The sequence below is a fragment of the Podarcis muralis genome, chromosome 11 (assembly GCF_964188315.1).
Source record: "Podarcis muralis chromosome 11, rPodMur119.hap1.1, whole genome shotgun sequence".
NCBI classification, from domain to species: Eukaryota; Metazoa; Chordata; class Lepidosauria; order Squamata; family Lacertidae; genus Podarcis; species Podarcis muralis.
The window spans coordinates 47101942-47124952 of NC_135665.1; the positions used below are offsets into that span (position 1 = coordinate 47101942).

At 45.6% G+C, this 23011-nt stretch overlaps 1 protein-coding gene across 2 annotated transcripts in view; it reads right to left on the reverse strand.

Annotated features, from left to right (window-relative positions):
* NNT (nicotinamide nucleotide transhydrogenase) overlaps window positions 1-23011 on the reverse strand; it is a 55782-nt gene that overhangs the window by 16471 nt on the left and 16300 nt on the right. For both annotated transcript variants that reach the window (XM_028748232.2, XM_077936397.1), the window contains exons 4-19: window positions 21553-21770; window positions 20696-20783; window positions 17724-17812; window positions 17100-17287; window positions 15218-15351; window positions 14671-14862; window positions 14020-14173; window positions 12560-12721; window positions 11306-11416; window positions 9500-9645; window positions 8009-8204; window positions 6202-6435; window positions 4685-4845; window positions 2180-2359; window positions 932-1091; window positions 34-115 (exon numbers count right to left, since the gene is read on the reverse strand). In XM_028748232.2, coding sequence (XP_028604065.2) covers window positions 34-115; window positions 932-1091; window positions 2180-2359; window positions 4685-4845; window positions 6202-6435; window positions 8009-8204; window positions 9500-9645; window positions 11306-11416; window positions 12560-12721; window positions 14020-14173; window positions 14671-14862; window positions 15218-15351; window positions 17100-17287; window positions 17724-17812; window positions 20696-20783; window positions 21553-21770 — 2495 coding nt within the window. The remainder of the gene's footprint in view (window positions 1-33; window positions 116-931; window positions 1092-2179; window positions 2360-4684; window positions 4846-6201; window positions 6436-8008; window positions 8205-9499; window positions 9646-11305; window positions 11417-12559; window positions 12722-14019; window positions 14174-14670; window positions 14863-15217; window positions 15352-17099; window positions 17288-17723; window positions 17813-20695; window positions 20784-21552; window positions 21771-23011) is intronic.

Genomic DNA, 23011 nt, shown 5'->3' on the forward strand with positions numbered 1-23011 from the left:
CATTATTTCCCTTCCCAGCCAAAAAATACTCACCTAACATGCTTGCCTTGTTCCTTCAGCATTTTCACTAAGTCAGCAATTGGATATTGAGCCTTTGCTGCACAAAGACCATAACCTGTGGAGAAGAAGAAAAGCCCAGATGCTGTGAAGTGCTTTACCAATGCCTCACATGTTTCCCGGGTTAACTGATGGACAGGGAGAGAAACACACAAACTAAATTAACCATGCTGGTTGTCTTTACTTTCCCATGTATTCAATCTTCAACTAGAGAAACTTCTATTATGTGATGGTTAGGGTTTTTGTTTTAGTACAGGCGATAATGAAATGATCGGCCCCAATAACAATGGATACTCCTGCTAATTGGGAAGTATAATTTATGACACCCCCCACCCAAGCTAGGATTCCCATCACTTTTGACAAACTACAGTTCCCTGGGTTCTTTGAGGGAAGCCATGTGCTTGAAATGTATGGTGTGGGTATTGCCCGAATCTGGCAAGTAATACAAGGAATGATAGGGAGAGAAGCCAAACACATTATTTATTCATGGAAATGCAACTATCTGACTTTTAGAAGACATCTGAAGGCAGCCCTGTTTAGGGAAGTTTTAAAGGATTGGTATTTTATCATGTTTTTAATAATCTGTTGGAAGCTGCCCAAAGTGGCTGGGGAAACCCAGCCAGATAGGCAGGGTATAAATAATAAATTGTATTTATTATTGTTATTGTTATTTCATTTTAATAAGGCACTAGGCACCAGGTGTGATATGAAGTTAGGTTGGTAACAGTATTGGCTTGGCCATTGTCTTCCACAATTTGTATTACCGTAGCAGAGCAAATGTTCTTAATTTACGGATACTGTTCATCACACAGAATCTGGTTCTCATGGCACAGGCTACAAAAGCAGTAGTCACGAGCAGCAGCTTCAGTTTTACCAGGAGTGATGATGATGTTGTTGGCTTCCTTTATCATGTCAACGGCGCTGTCCACATTCACTTCTGTATGCGTGCCAGTTATTTCCATGGGTTTCCCACCAGCTGTCGAAGTAGTCCCATATCCACCAAGGATCACGTTAGCAAGAGAGCGATTCATGGCCTACGGGAGGCGAAAACAAAAACCCTGAATGCTTTAAACAAGTTGTCTTTTAAAAATCAAATGCAACAAATATAGTTTTGTGAAGAAAAACTTCAGCAATTATTATTATTATTATTATTATTATTATTATTATTATTATTATTATTATTTTAAGTTCTCCCTCTGTGGCTTTCGGCTTTCTCCAAGTTTTTATTTCCGAGAGTTGTCCAAGCCTCAAGGTGACACCATTATGCAATATCAGACATAAGTCTTTCCTAAAGGCAACAGACGGTAACAAAGTTCAGGTCCTTGGAAGATGAAGGAGACAAATAACATCATGGACTAGGAAAGATGAAAAAGTTGGAGATGAACTGGAAACAATGCTAACCTCCTATTAATTTTTTTAAAAAAACAGGAGGGGGGTGAGAAAGAGCTAACAGTCTTGCTGTACAGTATAAGCCACCAGTACAATTTAATGTCTACAAGAAGTTCCAGATGCATTAGTGATTCATTCGTGCAGATTTGCTGCCACGCAGTGGCCATCCAAGTTATACACTTAATGTTACTTAAAATAAAATAAAAAAACCTGCAGGTTGCAAGCAGAGTCATTTTAGTTCTCTCCCTAAGCGAAACAGAATTATGTTTGGAGTTTCTGTGAACAGTACATATATAATGCCATCGATGTGTAACATTTTAAGTAACGAAAAGGTAGCCAAGCAAAAATAAATAAAGAGAAATCATGCTGGCTGCATACCTAGCAACTAAGGAACAGCTTCAAATGCATGGTATACTACATCAGTATAAATACCACGTTCATGAGTCCTGATTTCAGAGCCCAGTTCAATGTGCTTTAAGGGTTTAAAAGACAGAATCAGTACTCTGAATTGGGCAAACAACTACAAAAGAGCCATGGGGAGAAACCAGGGTGGGTGGAAGATGGCATGAATGTACAATATGAAAACACAAAGAGTGAACTTACAACACAAAACTCCCCCCCAACACACATACACACACACACACACACACACACACACACACACACACACAAAGAATGATTCAGTCTTCTCAGCATGTTGACGGGAGAAAGCACATGTCTACGTTTTCCTTACCACACACATGATATAAGACAGGATGGCACCAGAAGAGCCAATAAGCGCGCCCACAATTGTTAGCAAGTTGTTGTTGAGCAGGAATCCTTCAGCACAGAGTGCCCAGCCAGAATAGCTGTTCAGTACAGTAATGACGACGGGCATGTCAGCCCCGCCTATGGCTGCTGTTAAAGTGACGCCCTGTGGAATGGAAATGAAACCAATAAATGAAAAGCAGACTGGCGTATCAATTCTGCTCAAAGCCATTCTGAATGATCTCCATAAAGGTACCCCTGCCTGTACGGGCCAGTCTTGCCAGACTCTAGGGTTGTGCGCCCATCTCACTCAAGAGACCGGGGGCCAGCGCTGTCCAGAGACACTTCCGGGTCACGTGGCCAGCGTGACATCGCTGCTCTGGCGAGCCAGAGCTGCACACGGAAACGGCGTTTACCTTCCCGCTTGTAAGCGGTCCCTATTTATCTACTTGCACCCAGGGGTGCTTTCGAACTGCTAGGTTGGCAGGCGCTGGGACCGAACGACAGGAGCGCACCCCGCCGCGGGGATTCGAACCGCCGACCTTTCAATCGGCAAGCCCTAGGTGCTGAGGCTTTTACCCACAGCGCCACCCGCGTCCCTATGATCTCCATAGCCCTTTCCTTTTCAAGTGTATCTAAATTACTTACCAAGGCGACTGAAATACCATGCCAAGATCAAACCATTGTTTTTGTGACTGTTATGCAATTCTACTTATTATTTGCTGACTGTCCATTAACTTCACTTTGCTAGTCATGTGAAATAATTCCCAGACCATCCGTGGGCCGGATTTAGAAGGCGACTGGGCCGGATCCGGCCCCCCGGCCTTAGTTTGCCTACCCATGCTTTAAGCCAACAAATGTTGTTCCAAAGAAAACAAAGGAATAAGTGGACAGCCGTGTGTGTGTGTGTGTGTGTGTGTGTGTGTGTGTGTCAAGGTCTGCATTCCCTCAGAGGTAATCTCCTGGGAGTCGCACATCATAGTGGGTGGGGTCAAAGCCCAAACAGAGTGGGTCCACTCCCTCCCTTCCCTATTTCATTTCTCCCACCTTCACATCAAATTAGGTCAAGGAGCACAGGTGGCTAAACTGTGGAATAAAAAGATACCACACTGATTTATTTGCATTGCTCTGTCTGGAAACTTTAGGGTTCTCCATAGCCATACAACTAGCTGGCTTATAACCACTACAGTAGTGTGCCTCGCAAGACGAAATTAATTCGTTCCGCAAGTTTTTTCTTCTTGCGAGTTTTTCGTCTTGCGAAGCACGGTTTCCCATAGGAATGCATTGAAAATCAATTAATGCGTTCCTATGGAAACCGACTTCAGACCAAGTCCGGGGACAGTCTGTCCCCCGACCTCTTCTGAAGGCTGGGGGGGGGGGGAACAAGGGCATTTCTTCCCACTCCCAGCATTTTAAAAAAACCCGGGACAGCGGAGGACTTCTCCGCTGTCGGGGTGATCTTAAAATGCTGGCGGCGGGAGCGAAGCCTACGCTGCCGCCCTCCAGCATTTTTAAACACCCCGGACAGCGGAGGACTTCTCCGCTGTCCGGAGCGATCTTAAAATGCTGGCGGGCGGGAGCAAAGCCTCCGCTGCCGCCCGCCAGCATTTTTAAAAACCCCGGACAGCGGAGGACTTCTCCACTGTCCGGAGTGATCTTAAAATGCTGGCGGGCGGGAGCAAAGCCTCCGCTGCCGCCCGCCAGCATTTTTAAAAACCCTGGACAGCGGAGGACTTCTCCACTGTCCGGAGTGATCTTAAAATGCTGGCGGGCGGGAGCAAAGCCTCCGCTGCCGCCCGCCAGCATTTTAAAATCTCCCCGGTACAGCGGAGGACTTCTCCGCTGTCGGGGCGATCTTAAAATGCTGGCGGGCGGGAGCGAAGCCTCCGCTGCCGCCCGCCAGCATTTTAAAATCGCCCCGGTACAGCGGAGGACTTCTCCGCTGTCCCGGGGTGATTTAAAAGTCCCCGGGAAGGCAGGCAGGGGGGAGCAAAGACTTTCGCCCCCCGCCGGCCTTCAGAAGAGGTCCTGGACCTCTTCTGAAGGCCGGCGGGAGGCAAAAGTCTTTGCTCCCCCCCCCCCCGCGCCGGCCTTCAAAAACCGTCCGGGATAGCGGAGAAACGAAGGCTGGTGGCGGGAGGAGGTCTCTCCACCCCGCCGCCAGCCTTCGGAGGAGGTCCGAGGACAGTGGGGAAGACGCGCTGCGCTTCCCCGCTGTCCCGGAGATTTCCCTATGGGCTTTCGTCTTGCGAAGGAAGCCCATAGGGAAATTCGTTTTGCGAAGCGCCTCCAAAACGGAAAACCCTTTCGTCTAGCGGGTTTTTCCGTCTTGCGAGGCATTCGTCTTGTGGGGTACCACTGTACCTTACTTCAGCTTTGTAGGAGTTCAGCATGCCTAGTAACAAATGTGATTTTTCTGCATCAGAGTTTACAGTTTGGCATTTTCACTAGCACGGCATTCCAAATCACCCCCTTCAAATCCCATGCTTACCATAACAGCAGATAGAGCAGACACTGACCCTAAACAGGTCAGTCCAGTTGTGTAACTAGGATCGATCATGTAGGGAATCATCCCTCCCACACTTGCAGTGAGTAAGCCGGCATTCAGTAAGTGCCGGCCTGGTAAGAGGAGGGGGGCAGAATTCAGGATACCTGCAGTAAGTAAATAAGGAAGGAAGGAAGATCTTTCAATTCCTAGAATTGGCAGCTTTAGAAAATCACCAGCTTTAGGAGGAGGCAGAAGCCCACAGACCCAATATCAAGTTCCTTTTCTATTTCCATCTGCTCTACACAACTGTTGGCCCAATATCAACCCCATCTTCCACGGCCAACATCAACAGGAAGCTGGTATAGATTCCAGAAGCGATAAAACACTAGACCTGAAACAGGTGTGGGTAACATTGCTGAACTACACCTCCCATCAGCCCCAGCAAGCATGGCCAATGGCCAGGAGTGATGGGAGTTGCAGTTCAGCAACACCTGGAGGCCCAATGGTTCTCCACACCTGGTCCATAACATCTTCCAATTATATACTTCAAACAATGAGCAAAAGAATTGCTTTGATTGATCAGACCTATGGTCCATCTAGTACGGCATTCTGCTTCCAAGTATGGACAGCTATGTGTCATGGAATGTTCATAGGCGGGACATGAAGTAATAGCCACAGCCCACTGTACATCTCCCAGAAAACAAGATACACCGCAGATAACCCTCATGTTAATTGCATGAAGGGGCCAAGAATGTGCCAATTTTTAGACCCATCCCCCCAAATCTAAGGCTGCTCTCACCTCCTCCATTGCAATGTTGGGGCATAATGTCTAAAGCAGGGTGCATCTCCTAAACACACAAGCTCTCTGCAAAACTTAAAACCCAGATCACCAAGAAAATGTATTGTGTCGGGAGGCTCTGTGTATAAAGAAGGCTTTCCACTTCAGATGTTATGTCCCAGCAGTTTATTATTCCAGGCTCCCATGAGAAAGGCGCCTCAGGCACCTGAAGCAAAGAATCAGAAGCTGCTGTGTGGGTCAACCAAGAATTGCTGGACTGGCAACAACCAGGCCCTGATTCAGCAGCTGGTAAATCTCTACAACAGGGTTGGGGAACCTGTGCCCCCCCCAAGATGTTGCCAGGTGCCAACTCCTATCTGTTCCAGAAAGCACGAACAATGGTCAGAAATGATGCGAGTTATTGTCCAACAATATCTGGAAGGTTGCAGGTTCCCCATCCCTGCCCTAGATGTCAGGAAGAATGGCTCTATCACAGCCGTACATGCTAGCTTTCTATCTGCAAGTGAATCTCTTATATGTTAAAATGCATTCGATCAACTTGAGTCTACACCTGCGGTCTGATATGGATACAGGACACAGGCTTACCACCTGAGCCAAAACCAAACCAAAGGGGAATGGTATGCACACATGCATACCAAAGAGTATGCAATCATGTGTACAAAGATGGATAGGATGTGCCAAGGGACAGGAAGGGGAGGGAAAGGAAGAGAAGCAAATTTACCTTGGAGCTTCCCATAAGCGACGAGAGAGCCGCTGAAGGTTACACCTCCAATATATGTGCCAAGGTAAGCCACAATCTTGGTGAGGTTTGCAGCTGCATCAGTATCAAAGTGAGGATACTCAATCATGTACTCAGCAATGCAGGTGAGGACAGCAGCCAGGCCAACCAAGCTGTGGAAAGCAGCCACTAACTGAGGTAAATCCGAAATCTGGATACGTTTGGCAATTGTCAGGCCTGTCAAGACAAAAGTAGTAAACCATCAGATGCTGTGGTGTGTAATGAGGAAGCTGTCCCTCAATGCAGGAACATCTAGCATTAGCACAAATGTGCAGCCTCTGGTTTGCATTTCAAGCCTAAAAATAATAATAATATAGGAAGTGCTGGACACAACTGCAAGAAGGCCAGTAACAGCCAACATAGTCCCATCCAGATGTTGGGCTGCAAGTCCCATCAGCCTCAGCCAGTGTGGCCAATTGTCAGGGATGATGGGAGCTGTAGTCCAACAACATCTGGAGGGCATCATACCTGATCTACGCAAAGTCAGCACCTATTATCCAAGAAACTAAGGAGCTTTCCCCCCCCCCCCAATCATTTTCTACTCCTGACTTCAAACACCTCTATGATTTCATAGACTCTGTCCTTTAATTCTGATGATGGCACTTGCTTGTCTTGACAGAGCATATAAAGCATGTTGTTTGTTTGATCTGTCTACCACCCTTCATCCAAATATCACTGCACGGTTCACGACATAAAAATACAAAATGAGAACACAAAATCCATAATAAAATGGTAAAAACAAATCAATAACCCCCCCTCCCACAAGCACATTTAAAAGACTACACAACTTTTCAAAGGCCTAGTTATAGAGAAATGTTTTCCCCTGGTGTCTAAGAAATACTTAATGAAGGCACCAGGCAAGCCTCCCTAGGGAGTGCATTCCACAAATGGGGAACCACAACAGAGAAGGCCTGTTCCCATGTTGCTGCCCTCCGGACCTCTTGGGGAAGAGGTACATGAAGAATGGCCTCAGATGATGACCACAGGGTCCAAGTCAGTTCATATGGGGAAAGAAGGTTCTTGAGGTATTGTGGCCCTGAGCCATTTAAGGCTTTATGGGTCAAACTTTGAACTGGCTCCAAAAACTAACTGACAGCAGGTGCAGTCAGGCCAGGATTAGTGTAATATTCTCAAAATGAACTGAAGAACTATAAAGAAATATAAGGAACACATCTCAAAGTATTGTGAAGGTTGGGGCCAGCTCAAAGTATGAGGAGGTTCTAGTAGGCCCCATATCCTCTGCTGCTGGTGGGCCCTGCTGGACAACCAGAAACAGCCGCTGCCTACTGTGTACAGTGGTACCTCAGGTTAAGAACTTAATTCTTTCTGGAGGTCCGCTCTTAACCTGAAACTGTTCTTAACCTGAGGTACCACTTTAGCTAATGGGGCCTCACACTGACGTCATGCCATTTCTGTTCTCATCCTGAACAGAACCTGAGGTACTATTTCTAGGTTAGCAGAGTCTGTAACCTGAAGCATCTGTAACCTGAGGTACCACTATAATCACAAAATTTACATCTCTCCCCCCGCCTTTTGCCCATGGCCCCCACTCACCACTGTGGGCTGAAAACAGTTTTCCACCCTGCTTTATCTGCTAAAAAGAAAACAAGTTTCCCCACGTCTCTAAAGCATGAAGACACCTGACTGGAAAAAATGTCATCACCTGCGGTAGGCTCAACTGCAAAAAGAGACACTGTGCTACGTTCAGAGTTTTTCCTAAAACCAGGTGGTGTTTTAGCTCTGCACTCACCTATGGTGCCACCAAGAGCCATTGCGCCTGACATCTGCGCCAGCAGCTCAGGGGATGGTTTTAGGCCTCCGAGAGTAGCTGCCATGCCCCCAGCAACACCTATCATGCCCAAAGCATTGCCAAGCCGAGCTGTTCCTTGGGTGGAGAGGCCAGCCAGAGCGCCGACACAGCACAAGCCAGAACCCAGGTAGATCATCTGAAGAAGTGAAAATAATAATAATAAGAGTTTTTGAAAGAACATATAAAGACACTGTACCAAAAAAAATAAAGGGTTAGAGGGTATTACAGGCCTCATCCACAGGCTTCAAATCCAAAGACATTCTTGGAAGGAGAGTAAAAGCAGAGTAAACCAGGACTGTTTGTGTATACCAAACAGAACCAGGAATGCTGCATGCCAAAGCACCTAATTTCCTGCAAAGAATGATATATTGCACTCACTGCAATTATATGGAACAACTGCAGGATTACTAAATACGTTGGCACAACTGGGGCATTCTGGCACGAGCTGCAATGAATTTGGTTGGGGAGCGGCATTCTTCACTGTGCCAAGTATAAGAACAGATCTTATCTCCCCTGAAGTCCTCCGGCTCTTGCTTTGGGCTGGGAGCCTCAGAGAAGGCAGAGGAAATGCACGTTTTTCCGGCTTGCTTCTGCCTCTCTCTGAAGCCAAGTGACAAATACCCACTTTGCCCTTCCACTGTGCAAGCTAAAGGATTCTTAGGAGGACTTGGTGGAGACAGCAAGTCATGGCTGCCTACTAAGCCAAACCAATAAAGGTAAAGGTAAAGGGACCCCTGACCATTAGGTCCAGTCATGACCGACTCTGGGGTTGCGGCGCTCATCTCGCTTTATTGGCTGAGGGAGCCAGCGTACAGCTTCCAGGTCATGTGGCCAGCATGACCAAGCCGCTTCTGACGAACCAGAGCAGCGCACGGAAATGCCGTTTACCTTACCGCCGGAGCGGTACCTATTTATCTACTTGCACTTTGACGTGCTTTCAAACTGCTAAGTTGGCAGGAGCAGGGACCGAGCAACGGGAGCTCACCCCGTCGTGGGGATTCGAACCAATACGTGGGTCCTATTCTTTACTTAGAATGGGGGTTTAAGAACCCTCATCTTCTCTGCATTTGCAATTTGTTTACATTATCATGTGCCATTCCCAAAGGTTCTGCTGTGTTTTCACCGCAGAAGAATTGGGGCAATCTGCAGCAAAAAAAGGGGGGGGGGATGACTCTCTTAGCTAGATAGAATTCAGCCTCACACAGCATGCATTTAAAGCACACACATGCAGAAATAATCTTGGGAACTGTAGTTTACACCTCTCAAAGAGATACAATTCTCAGCACCATTTAAAAACTACCATTCCTAGATGTTGATTGGGGGGAGAGGGGTGTGCATGCAGTCTGTAATATGCCCCCGAAAACTGCCATTTACATTTTCTGTATGCAACGAAAGAAAATGGTACCCTGGGTCCCCAAGAGATCTTCTTACCTGTTCAATGTTATACCCGCTATGGAGAGCTGCTGCATATCCTCCTATAAAAGTGCCAGCAGGCAACAGGTACAAGTAATTGTATTCGGGGGGATCAGTGGGGCGCTTGAACATATCCAGCATCCTCTGCGTGACTAGGAAACCACCTTTCCCATAAAGAAAAGAAAAGAATATTTAGATTTCAAAGCCAGCATAATGGTATTATTGAATGCTAGGAACATGGGCAATTGTTCTGAAATTTAAGCCTCCGTTTAATAATAGACTCTCAGCCTCTCCTAGGGTGCTGGCATGGACTGGCTGAATGCAGAGGAGTGGGGAGAGGCACCAGCTGGGGAACCCCCCCAAGGAAAGATGGCTCAGAGCCCAGGGATTGGTGGTGGGATGATGATGAGTGATCAGAGAGGGAAGAAGGGGCAGACGGGGGGGGGGAGGTGTCGGAAGGTGAAGAGGCAACAGGGTTGAGTGAGCAGGAAGAGTCTGCAGCAGAGGGCAGGGCAGACTCAGAGGCAGGAGCGGGCACAGGAGACAGAGGCCGGCTGCTGAAGAATCCAGGGAGTCTCCCCTCTTGCTGTGACCAGCTTCCCTCAAACCCTGTTCACCCAGAAGACAGAGAGAAATGAAAAGGGCAGAGGAGAGATTGGTTCTGCGCAGATGCAGTCTACGAGTGCTTGGGAAAAACCCTGAGAGGAGGGGTCAGGCAGCTGTGGAAGGCGGGGATCTTCAGTCCTCATAACTGCTGCGTTGGGGCAAGACATACTGGGAAGAGTTGCTGGGATCACTAGGCCTGAGCTGTTTTGGTCTCTTGAGTGAAGAGTTAACTTCACTGGCACTGTGTTTTTTATTGCTGACCTATGCTTGACTCCAGCTCCTGGCAGGTTTGTCCTCATGCAATTGTGAATTATTATATGATGCATGCAACGGGGGGGGGGGGGGGGGCTGAAACCAGAACAGAAGTTTAGCTATCACTGACTGGGGCATGGTCCATGTGAGTGGCATGGTATCAACACATAACAAAACCGGACGTCCAAGAGGATCTCAGTGTATATCTGTTGGAGCAGGGGAGAAATACAGTGCTGCTGATAGCTTGCGCATAAATAGCAGAGCAAGTCAGGCCTGGAATGGAAAGGTGAGAGCTCAGTAGTAGAGCATCTGCTTTGCATGCAGAAGGCCCTAGGTTCAATCCCCACCAGGTACGGCTGGGAGAAACTCCTACCTGAAACCTTTGAGATCTGCTGCCAGTCAGTGTAGACAATGCTGAGCTACATGGACCAAGGGTCTGGCTCAGTCTAAGGCAGTTCATGGAAAAGCTCTCCAACACTGGCAAAGTCATCCTCATCATGGCCTCAGCTCACTGAGGAAGTTGCTTATACCGTACCAAGTTATACCCATTGGTCCATTTAGCTCAGTATTGTCTACATGGACAGTCAATGGCTCTCCAGAGTTTCAGACAGGAAGCCTCTCCCAGCCCTACCTGGAGATATCAGTGATTGAACCTGAGACCTGCATGCAAGGCAAACATGCAAGGCAAACATTCTGCCCCTGAGCTATATGGTCCTTCCTCTATAGCATGGTGACATTAGGACCTGTGATGGATCTTGTTGCCACTGCACAAGCTTAAGGACTCAGGTTTCTCGTGAACAAATAACTAGAGGATCACAGCAATCGGTCAGAAATGTATTTCACTGGTTTCTCTCAATCACAAACACAAGCATACCATACCTCTTGGCCATTGTAATTTGTGACATCACTGTTTTGCTTCAACATTCCTAAAGACAACAAGCAAGAAAGCCAAAAGATAGTCCATACCTGCAATGTTGATAGAGGACACAAAAGCAGCAAGAACAGCAAGGCTTTGAGGAACATTATCAGGGAGATATTGTCCCCCCATCAGTGCCAATCCACCAACAGCTGTCAACCCTGTGGGGCGGAAAACAGCATTTAAGTTCCTGTACAACAGGGGAATGATGTCAGTTGTTATATATGCCTCCCTCTGATTCAAGAAGTGAGGAACACCAACGGAGATTATTATGTTAGTGTTCCTGTTTACAATGCTCTTGTTCTGGTTTCTAACATTCCTTCTATTGTGCATTAACTGTTGCCTTATGGAACTGTGAGTTTTTGATTGATAGATTGCACTAAATTTCATTCACACCAGCAGGTTTGGTGTGACACAACAGTGGACATCATTGAACATTTCACCACCACCCAGACACAAACCCTTTAGTGTTTATGTGTACTTCTTTGCATTCATGAGTCACCCATGAAAATGGTGGGGAAGGACTATATGTCAGAATACTGCACCAAATTTTGCCCCATAATTTTCCAGGTTAGCGGGGTTGCAAAAGGTATTTTTGCTGGAAGCAGTTAACAGAGAAATGAGAGCTAAATTTCCACTAGATTTCCACAAGTGTCTTTCACATTATGTGAAAGATCACACAGAACACAAAAATTATCAGGGAAAATGGAATAAGGTGCTATCTGAATGCATCTTAACTAGATAATACTTTCAAATCTGCATTGGACTACCCTGCCAAATGTACACTTAATGTCACCAGCAATACAGCTAGATACCACCTACCAAATTATGACAGTGGTAAGTATCTAGATAAGGGCAGGAAACTGGATTTGGCCAGATAGTTATCTCATCAATCACCTGATGCAGAGCACTTTGCAAAAGTGTTCAGCATTTTTAAGGGGACTCTGCAAGACCCTTTTTGGCTAAGCCAGGGTTATATATGGCTGATGTTGCAAACGTTAGCCCATTCTTGGGTTCCAAGAGAACTAAGATGGACATAATTAATTCCATTTGATTATCTTGCATTTGTTAATCACTGCGTAAAACCTGGCTCCGCTGTGCATAAACCTACTGATTTCCAGGCAAATTGTACATGTGATGAAACAGACTCTAGGACTCTAGTATATAATACCTTGTGTCCCAACAATACTTTTGGTTGGCTTTATTTATTTTTTGGTAACCATACCTGAAACCCACATTTTAGGCTTGTGAACACATTATGTGACAGCAACGTTTACCCTGATGTTTTAGGGTAAATGTTTTACCTGAGATGGCGTTCGTCACAGACATGAGTGGCGAGTGGAGTGCAGGCGTCACACCCCATACCGTGTGGTACCCAACAATCCCAGCCAAGCCAAATGTTGTCACCATCTGAGTGAAAGCTGAATTTGGAGCGGCAACACCCAATCCGAGCAAGGTACTGAGTCCTGCAAGACAAGAGAACATTAAGTCCTGCAATGAATGAAAACATATGGTATATTTCATGGTAAGTTTTAAACACTGCCAAAATACAGCCTCCCTTTCTTTCTACAGTTGTGTTCGTTTATTAAATTTGTCCCCCACACATTCCTCCAAGGAGTCTAAGGTGGCTAAGACAGCTAGTCCTATAAAGATGGCTAAGTCATTCATTTTTCTCAAAGAAATTTTTCTAGCATTTTCAGGCTGCCTAATTAGCACATGATCCATGGGAAGTTCTAGCAATAATAATAATAATAATTTATTATTTATACCCCGCCCATCTGGCTGGGTTTCCCCAGCCACTCTGGGCGGCTTCCAACAAAATATTAAAATACTGTGATACATCAAACATTAAAAGCTTCCCTAAACAGGGCTGCCTTCAGATGTCTTCTAAATGTCTGGTAGTTGTTGTTCTCTTTGACATCTGGTGGGAAGGCGTTCCACAGGGCGGGCACCACTACCGAGAAGGCCCTCTGCCTGGTTCCCTGTAACTTGGCTTCTCGCAGTGAGGGAACCGCCAGAAGGCCCTCGGTGCTGGACCTCAGTGTCCGGGTAGAACGATGGGGGTGGAGACGCTCCTTCAGGTATACTGGACCGAGGCCGTTTAGGGCTTTAAAGGTCAGCACCAACACTTTGAATAGTGCTCGGAAACGTACTGGGTATACCTAGTACCCTAGTACCTAGCTAGACCTTGCTTCTGATATTTTCTGGCAATGTACATTTCATCTCTCTCCTTCTCCCGCTTAAAGGCCCAGAATGGATTAAATAGCATGATGGTTCGGAAAGCTCTATATGTATGTATGCGCACACGCACATGCACACACGCACAAAGTTAGTTATTCTACCTCCACCAATTTTGGCAGTGGCAAAAAAATAAGAGGGCTGGGGTGAGCAGAGCCCATTTACCCGATAGGGATGTAAATCATTCACACACACCAAGTCACAGAATTGATCATTTGAATGGAATGGGGACAATAATGCCTCCCCTTCTCAGCTCGCTGTATGGATCAACTGAGGTTGGGGGCTGCAGGAATGCAAGCCACAGTTGATATGCACATGCACACACACACACACACACACACACACACACACACCTGAGAGGATTCACCAAGAGTGAATGACCTGAGAGGAAGAGGGAAGATTAGCTACCTGGCTCCCTATAATTTGACAGCAAGATCCATCTTTACTTCTGAACATTATTAGGCCAGGGAAGATCTTTGGATGCAGGTTCCACGGAGTGGCCAGATTATGGCAGCTGCTTTCTCACCTGCTGTGTACGCAGAGGCAGTCGTCATTGTTTTCCTGAAGGGTGTAATGGTGGCTGCTTTTTCTGCTTCCAGCTCTGCCACAGTCTTCTGCTTCACAGGCGCTGCCTGAGGAATGTTCTTAGGAGATGGTGCTGGAAAAATCACCTTTCCGTCCTGAGAAAAAGCAGTTGTGGTTTTATCCAACAGAACAGATAATTTGCAATCTCCTGGGCCAAAGTGACCCCCGCCCCCGGGACATCAAAGTGGCTCTCAATCAAATCTTATCTGCTGATTGGTATATGTATTATACTGGCAAGGAGCTATGCACAAGCATTTTTAACAAACAAGAATTAACAAAGGAATAGCCAGATATCATATCTGGATAACACTGCATGAATCTCAATGCATTGTTTAGTTCCGTTCAACAGGCTTGGTTCATTTGAAGCCAAAAACTGATGGATGTACCCCCAGGATTAAGTAATGCATGTATAGTGCTGTAAAATGAAAGTCAGTTGAACACAAATAATACGACCTTCCTTGCACATGGATGACAGATCATCCAGGGGAATTTCAAAACATACAGGTGCTTCAATTCAGGTTGTAGAAAAAAGAAAAGAAAAACAGGCTGAGGCTTGGACTCCTAATTCAAGAAATAACATAGATTAGCTTACCTTCATTACCACTGTTCCTCTTACAACATGGTCCAGGGTACCATAGTCGAATTCATCCTTTATGTCAAGGAAGAACTTCTCCTTGTCCGGGCTGATGGCCTTCAGGAGCTTGGTGATGTTATTGGAATACAATGTGCTGGCTTGGGTGGCCATTCTGCTGGGAAGGTCTGTATAACCTATGTGTGTAATTCCCTGGAGATACCAAAAATATGGCTTGATGAATAAGCAAGATGAGACACAACTCCTGAAGTCAAAGTCGGGGGGCAGGGGGACCATTCCTAGACACCAGCATCTAAGAACATGGTACTAAATGTTGATTTTGCCAAATGAATGGGAAGGGTCACAGCTCAATGGTATACCATTTGCTTTGCATACAATAGGACCTAGGGTTCATCTCCAGGTACAGATGAGAATGTCCCATCAGAAACCCTGAAGAGCTGTAGACAAGACTGGCATGTATGGGTGGGGCCCTGACTTACTCCACCTACAAAGGCTGCTGCTGAAAGCGGCTACTAAGAATATCTGGTGGCTACTAAGAAACCAGTACCTTGTGAATATAGAGTTCTCCTGGCTTTGTAGTTTCAATGTTTCCCCCAGCTTCAGCAGCTAGGTCTACAACAACTGAGCCTTCCTTCATCAATTCAATCATATCTTTCCGAAAGAGGATTGGAGCTTTTTTACCTGGGGGGAGAAGTAGGAAAGCACTGTATCAAGGACACCATATAAGGAAGAACCAGTGATCACATTTTCCTCTACAGCAGCAGTTCTCAACCTGTGGGTCCCCAGATGTTGTTGGACTACAACTCCCATCATCCCTGAGCTCTAGCCTTGCTAGCTAGGGGTGATGGGAGTTGTAGTTCAACAACATCTGGGGACCCACAGGTTGAGAAAGGGTGCTCTAAAGGAAGAAATGTTTTCTCTTAATTTCCCCCTTGATTTGCATGTAATTCAGTAAACACAGTATTTTAGTTGCATGCATGCATTTCCATACACAACAATCTGATTCACTTCCAGATTATCCCCGATTCAATGGGAGCAAGATACATCCCTAGATAGGAAGAAGCCCTCTTCTCCACTAAGGTAAAGGTAAAGGTACCCCTGCCCGTACGGGTCAGTCTTGACAGACTCTGGGGTTGTGCGCCCATCTCACTCAAGAGGCTGTCCGGAGACACTTCCGGGTCATGTGGCTAGCGTGACAAAGCTGCATCTGGCGAGCCAGCGCAGCACACGGAAACGCCGTTTACCTTCCTGCCAGTAAGCGGTCCCTATTTATCTACTTGCACCCGGGGGTGCTTTCGAACTGCTAGGTTGGCAGGCGCTGGGACCGAGCAACGGGAGTGCACCCCGCCGCGGGGATTCAAACCGCCGACCTTTCGATCAGCAAGCCCTATGCACTGAGGCTTTTACCCACAGCGCCACCTGCGTCCCGCTCCTCCACTAAGACGCTACGAAAACATCATAGGAAGTTGAAGAGTGGCCAACCTCATGGAGGTTTGGTGCTGAGTATTCCAAATTGTATCCCAAACGAGACAGCAGTAAAGTGTTATAGGCAGAAATGTACTGTACAGTGGTACCTCGGGTTACATATGCTTCAGGTTACATACTCTTCAGGTTACAGACTCCGCTAACCCAGAAATAGTACCTCGGGTTAAGAACTTTGCTTCAGGATGAGAACAGAAATCGTGCTCCAGCGGCGCGGTGGCAGCAGGAGGCCCCATTAGCTAAAGTGGTCTTCAGGTTAAGAACAGTTTCAGGTCAAGAACAGACCTCCGGAACGAATTAAGTACTTAACCCGAGGTACCACTGTAATGGGAAGAAACCTAGCAGTCTTGCACACAAACTCAGCTCTGAGGTTGCGGCTACTTTCAGCCGGAAGGTCAGCTGAAGTTAGTATCAATGGCAGATTGATACATGTCTTTTGCAGGGCTAACATCTTGGGCTCCAAATGGCATGATGCAAAAGCAATAACAATGCCAAATAACCGACAGCTTGCATTTGGACCACAGTGTGCAGAGAGAGAGAGGGAGAGGTGGAAAACCTCCCTTGCAGTCATGATCCTGACGAAAATCACTCTCTCCTGCACTGCTGATAGCCTTCAGAAAAGACCACCCAATATTGAATGAACCTTAACACCTTCACCATGAGTTAAATACCAACACAATGAAGGAGCAATTTTGGCAAGATCATGGCTGGGGAGGGAAAGATTCAATCTCCCCTCTCTATGCATTGTGGTCCCAATAAAAATCATTGTGTGCACACGTGCCTATTATCAAAGTTTTTTAAAACATGATGTACTAGCCAGTGACGAATTTCGAGTCATGTGCTGTTTTGACGCCAAGTCAGAACAAATATCTTTGCAAATCTGCTTAAGCAAACACATTCTTTTCATTTCAACAGGAAAAGGGCTGCCTGCTCCACAGGACACCTACCAGGAATGAGAGCTGTCGTGATGATAATGTCGACATCTTGGCACTGTTTTGCAAAGAGTTTCATCTCGGCTTCAATGAACTCTTTAGACATCTCTTTTGCATAGCCTCCCTGCCCTTCCCCAGATTCTTTTAGGTCAACTTCCAAAGGCTCCGCACCTAGTGATTTGAACTGTTCCAATGCTGCAGCTCTATGAATTTGAAGAGAAAAATAAGCTTTTAACAGGAAGGGTGTTGGGGAGAAACGAAAGGACAGCATTAGTGAAGGCTCCACCCAGGAAGGGCTTTTTACTGAGTCTTTAAGCAGAGGCTTGACAACCATATGTCAGGAGTGCTCTGATGGTGTTTCCTGCTTGGCAGGGAGTTGGACTCGATGGCCCTTGTGGTCTATTCCAACTCTATGATTCTATTCTATTCTATTCTATTCTATTCTATTCTATTCTATTCTATATAGGCCCACAAGGGTGGTCTAGATGGACCAAAGCCCAGATGCAGTGTAAGGGAATTCCCTGTGTTTATCTGGGACCCCACGTATGACATGCTGGCCCAAACCTCTTGGCAGAAGAGATGGATACAAATGAAATAGTAAGGACCGCTAGCAATAATTAACAATGGGTATGCACATACCTGGTATCAAACCCACGAACCACAGCTCCCATTGATTTAGCTGCTCCTGCAGATGCTAAGCCTGCGACTCCACCACCAATGATCAGAACCTGCGTCCGCAAAACACAGTACAGTTAAGTCACAAATCAACTGGCATCGGCTCAGTGTCAAATGAATAAGGAATGAAAATGGTTTCCTGAGCCTTGAACAAGCTAGGTTCAAGCAGAGCCCAGCTCCTTCAGTGCCTTACCAAAAAAAAAAGAGTAGTCAGCCAGTCAACGGAATAATATTTCAATCAAAAGGGCCCTTTGCAGCTTCCCAACCATCAGGTGGCTATTTTGTAAACAAGAGGAACTACTCCCAAGCACAATTGTGAGTTTTCCCTCTGATAGGATATCTGGTCACCTGTGCACATTCAGGAAGCTGGGAAAGGAGCAAACATGGAGTATTCCAGATATCCACAATAAATGTGACTCTGCACATATCTCAGTCTTTGGTCTCGTTCTCACAATCCCCATTTCAGGTCTTAAAACCCAGTTCAGACATAGCCATCTTCTGAAAGTGTTAAGAAGTCTCATTGGGTTAAGAGTACAAAACTCAGTTTGGCTGTTCTGTTGACAGTCCAAACAGAAAAAGCGTTTTATCCATCTGGTTTACTGCACAAGAATGATTTTCTGCTTGTCAAGGACACCAAGCTCACCCCTTCCTTGCCATGGGGCCTCCTAGTCTTTGCTCTCTCACTCTGGGACATTCTTCTTGTCCTCTGCAGAAATGAACACATTGCTCCCATTTCAGCGTGACTTCTCTGACCTTTACACATCCTTGGGACCAAGAGGATTAACCTCTTCTACATCTGGTTAAGACTCTACACTCCCAAACTTTTGTTCTGGCCTTACCACAACCCCCCAATGCCAAGATATAGCTAAACTAGCTCCACACTAATATAATCTGTATTATCCCTTGGATCTTTCTAAACAGTGCAACAGTATTTGGGAAAAGAGCAGCCAGGGCTTCTTTCGGGGTAGATTTAGAAAACCAAAAGGTGCACAGTAACCATGCACCATCTGTAAGCAGCTGGAGGAAGACAATAGCTAAATCCAGTGCAGCTTCTCCTTGTGAATGTGAGGGAGCAGCAGGGTGATAGCACTAAACTTAAATCAGGGACTACCACCTTTCCATTAAGTACATAAGCAGCACAGTAAGCAGGATTGCATGCATATCCCACAGTTCCTTGGAAGCTGGTATTATTTGCATTCAACATCTGGCAAATCTGGAGGCCTAACTACAGGGATGCTAGATGCACCACCCAATCACGTCAGGCAATTGCCATTATTATTAATTATAATTAATTATTAATAGTAAACTAAAGTGAACTTTTTAGCAGGACCACAGCTCACGAGGAAGGAAAATTCTAGCCTTCTCCCCCCAGCCACAATTTCCACAGAAATCACACACACGCTGCAATTAGTAATAGGGGATAAAGATTCCACTGATTCCCTGTAACTAACTGTAATGCAGGAGAGTGAATCTTCTTCTGTGCATGCAGAAGCAGGACAAATTATGCAGACTAATGAAAAAATTGCAAGAAGACTTAATTTGCATAAATTAAAGAGACCATGGAGCTTTCCCCACTAAAAAAATCTGATTTGGTTAGTGCAGAATAAACGCAATCTGGTCAGTAAGCTTCCAAGCGATTACTACATTGCTCCTGGAGAGCCAAATTTAATCCTCTGGCAAGAGCAGTATCTGGTGCAGTATTTTGTGCAGTACAGAAATAAAGCACATATTACTTGTCCTTTAATATACTCTAATATTTTCTCCACCCTTATATTGTTTTATTTATCAAAATTTATATAGTCCTTGATTCTAATGAAACCTAGAATTAACATTAGGTAAAGGTAAAGGTACCCCTGCCCGTACGGGCCAGTCTTGACAGACTCTAGGGTTGTGCGCCCATCTCACTCAAGAGGCCGGGGGCCAGTGCTGTCCGGAGACACTTCCGGGTCACGTGGCCAGCGTGACATCGCTGCTCTGACAAGCCAGAGCCATACACGGAAACGCCATTTACCTTCCCGCTAGTAAGCGGTCCCTATTTATCTACTTGCACCCAGGGGTGCTTTCGAACTGCTAGGTTGGCAGGCTCTGGGACCGAACAACGGGAGCGCACCCCGCCGCGGGGATTTGAACCGCCGACCTTTCGATCAGCAAGCCCTAGGCGCTGAGGCTTTTACCCACAGCGCCACCCGCGTCCCACCAGAATTAATATTAAAATTCTATAAAAAAATGTTTAACTATTCAAACCATCTAAATGATAATTAAAATGAACAGCAGATAAAAAAAAGTTATTAAAACACACCAACATGTCAGGTTTGGGGCTTTCCCACTTTTAAAGGAGAAAGTAGCAAATCACACACAAAAATATCTGTGTGTATTTTGTACTTTAGGATCTGCACACAGCACTTTGTACTGTACTTGTTACAACAGCACTAGTCTCAGTACAGATCTTTGGACTTTATTTTACAAGCCTGTAACAAAAAGGGGGCCCATAAAAACAAAAATTAAACCTAGAATTCTAGACATCAGCAAAGTATTGTTCTTTAGGTTGTAGGCTAGATAAAAAGCACAGCATCTCTTTAACCAAAAATGCAATTCATAGGACATACTCCGCTGTATATGAAGACCTTGTATTCCAGCAACAGCAAGCCAATCTTTACATTAAACGTCTACAATTTGAACATCTTAAACTTTGAAGGATGCCAATTCATAAGCCATTCAGCCTCAGCTGCATCCAAACAAATGCCTACTAACAGCAAAAGAAGCTATATTTGGCTCACTGAGAGATGCTAAATAAAGGGGGGGGGGCGGTTAGTCATCCTGTGAAACAAAATTCCAACCAGTATCTATTGCAGCTGAAATGCAAAGTCACATCACATTTCTATCACCTGATAATTGTGCCTGCAAATAACTGCACTTGCACTTATTTCATTACCTACCTTAGCTGGAGGGACTTTGCCAGCTGCCGTGATCTGACCCGTAAAAAAACGACCAAAGTGATTGGCTGCCAACACAACTGCCTTATAGCTGTCAGAAATAAAGGAGAACACAAGCATCAGTATCATTTCCCAACCTTACATTTATTTTATTTATTCAGAAGAGGGTGTTGTTGTTTATTTCAAGATGGTACAAATAGCAGGGGTATTTGCTGGACAAATTTGCTTGTCCAAAACATAGCCTTCCCATTTCCTCATTCCTAAGGAGATGCACAAGCTGTTGATGGCAACCTCCCTCTGATCTGGCCCGTGCTCTTTGGGCATTACAAAGTTTGGGTCAAATCTGCAGGAGCTTAAAAACTCCTTTCTATGTGCAAGTATTCAGATTCTTCACCTGCAAGTAATTCCTTCCTAATTCCTTTCCCAGCTAATGAATCCACACCCTCAGTAACAGAGAGAACCTAGTGGGCTTCAGATTCCCATACATTCTTTGAACCCAAATAGATACCGATTCTTAAATATTTTCCAAACCACATAGCCTTGACTACACCTCCAGGTATATCTCCACAACTGGACAGAATTGCTTATCCATGGGATAGACAACATGGTGCCCTCACCATATGGCATACCACAACTTCCATCAGCCCCAGCCAGCATGCCAAAGTGTCATGGATGGTAGAAGCTATGGTCCACAACGTGTGGAGAGCACCACACGGGCTGCCCTTGTTCACAAATGAAAACAAACCTTTGGTTGGGATTCCTATCCCAAACAAAGGTTTGTTTGGGATATGAATCCCAACCAAAACCCAACTGTTCATTGATGTAATCACACAGCTGGCTAAAACATTGTGTTTTCATACCCAGCGATGTTGGCCATGGAGCTGAGAGCATCATATCCTTGAGCAATGGTCACGCGAGGAACCTGATCCATAGCCAAGACCGTGGTTCTTCTTTCTGACAGTTTGTTCAGGAGGTCTGGGTTTTGAGCTGGGTAGATGAAACTGATTAGGGTACCAGATGACTTAAAGAGATCTGCCTCGTGCATGCCAAGAGCTGGATTCAACATAGGAGCTCTCACCTGAAATTGAGAATGCGCAAAAATTAATAAAGCATCACTTAGCATTTTCATAGTGCTAAAGACTGTTCAATATGCTTCTCAGGAATCATCCTAATAATCCTAAACACCTGCATATAAAGAAGGACAGTTTTCATTCCAATGTTGCAGAGGGACTGGTGCTAAAATAGGTAATGTTCAAACCGTTAACAGGTACATTAAGTGCAAACAGCAGGTGTAGGAGACTGATGTAGCTCGGACCCTTGGCAGTGGTATAAGTGATCTTCAACACTTTGCCCCCTCAAGCTGCAGTCTCAGTCCAGATGAGGGGTCCAACAACTGCTATTTGCATTAGGGAAACAGTAACAGGAAGCTTTCCTTCCCATTCCAGATTGGGACTGTGGCAGAAGGCAAATTGTTAATACCCTCAATTGCACCTGCCAGGGTCCAAATCTACACCAGAATTTCATCCCTGGGAGCATGTGGGTTGCCTCACAATACCTTCTGAGTTAATAGCCCTGGCAAGATTTTGAAACAAGGAGTCATGGTTCCGAGCTCAGCCTAACAGCCACTGCAGCACTACAGCTCTCAAATACAGTATCTCAGCAATCCTCAAACAGCTCTGTGGTGCAGGCTAATATTTTTATTTTTTAATTATTATCCTTATTATGGTAACAAGGGAAGAATGCATTGCGGGTGAGATGTAGTAAGGCCAATTCTGCGTTCCAAGTCTGAATATTTAAGATTTAAACCAAGGACATCCTAACTGCCAGCTGATGTACTTTCATTACTGCAACATGAGCTGAATAAGCTACTGTGGACAAAACTTATAATTCCGTATGTTTCTAGCCAGACCATGGCTCAGCAGTGAAGCACATGCTTTGGATGCAAAAGGTTCCCCTTTTGAAATCCCCAGAATGGCAAAGAAACAATCTTGCCTGAAATGTTAGAAAGCCACTCCCAAGTCAGTGTAGATAATGTTGACCTATGGTCTGATTTTGTATAGGGCAGCTCCTAATGCATTTCGAAATGTTTAGACTACAGGAGCCAAGACTTAGCACATCATTGCCATTCAAGAGCAGCTGCAGGAATGGACTTTGCTCAGTCGATAACGTGCCTTGTGATAAGTGCATTTGGACTGCAAGGACTGAGGTTTCCTTTCTGTTTGAGGATTCGCTCACACATGTTTTAGAAATATCATGGCAGGGAAATCCCATTCCTCACATTACAGTGTTTTTTAAAAAAACACTGTCCCTGCAGGCTGA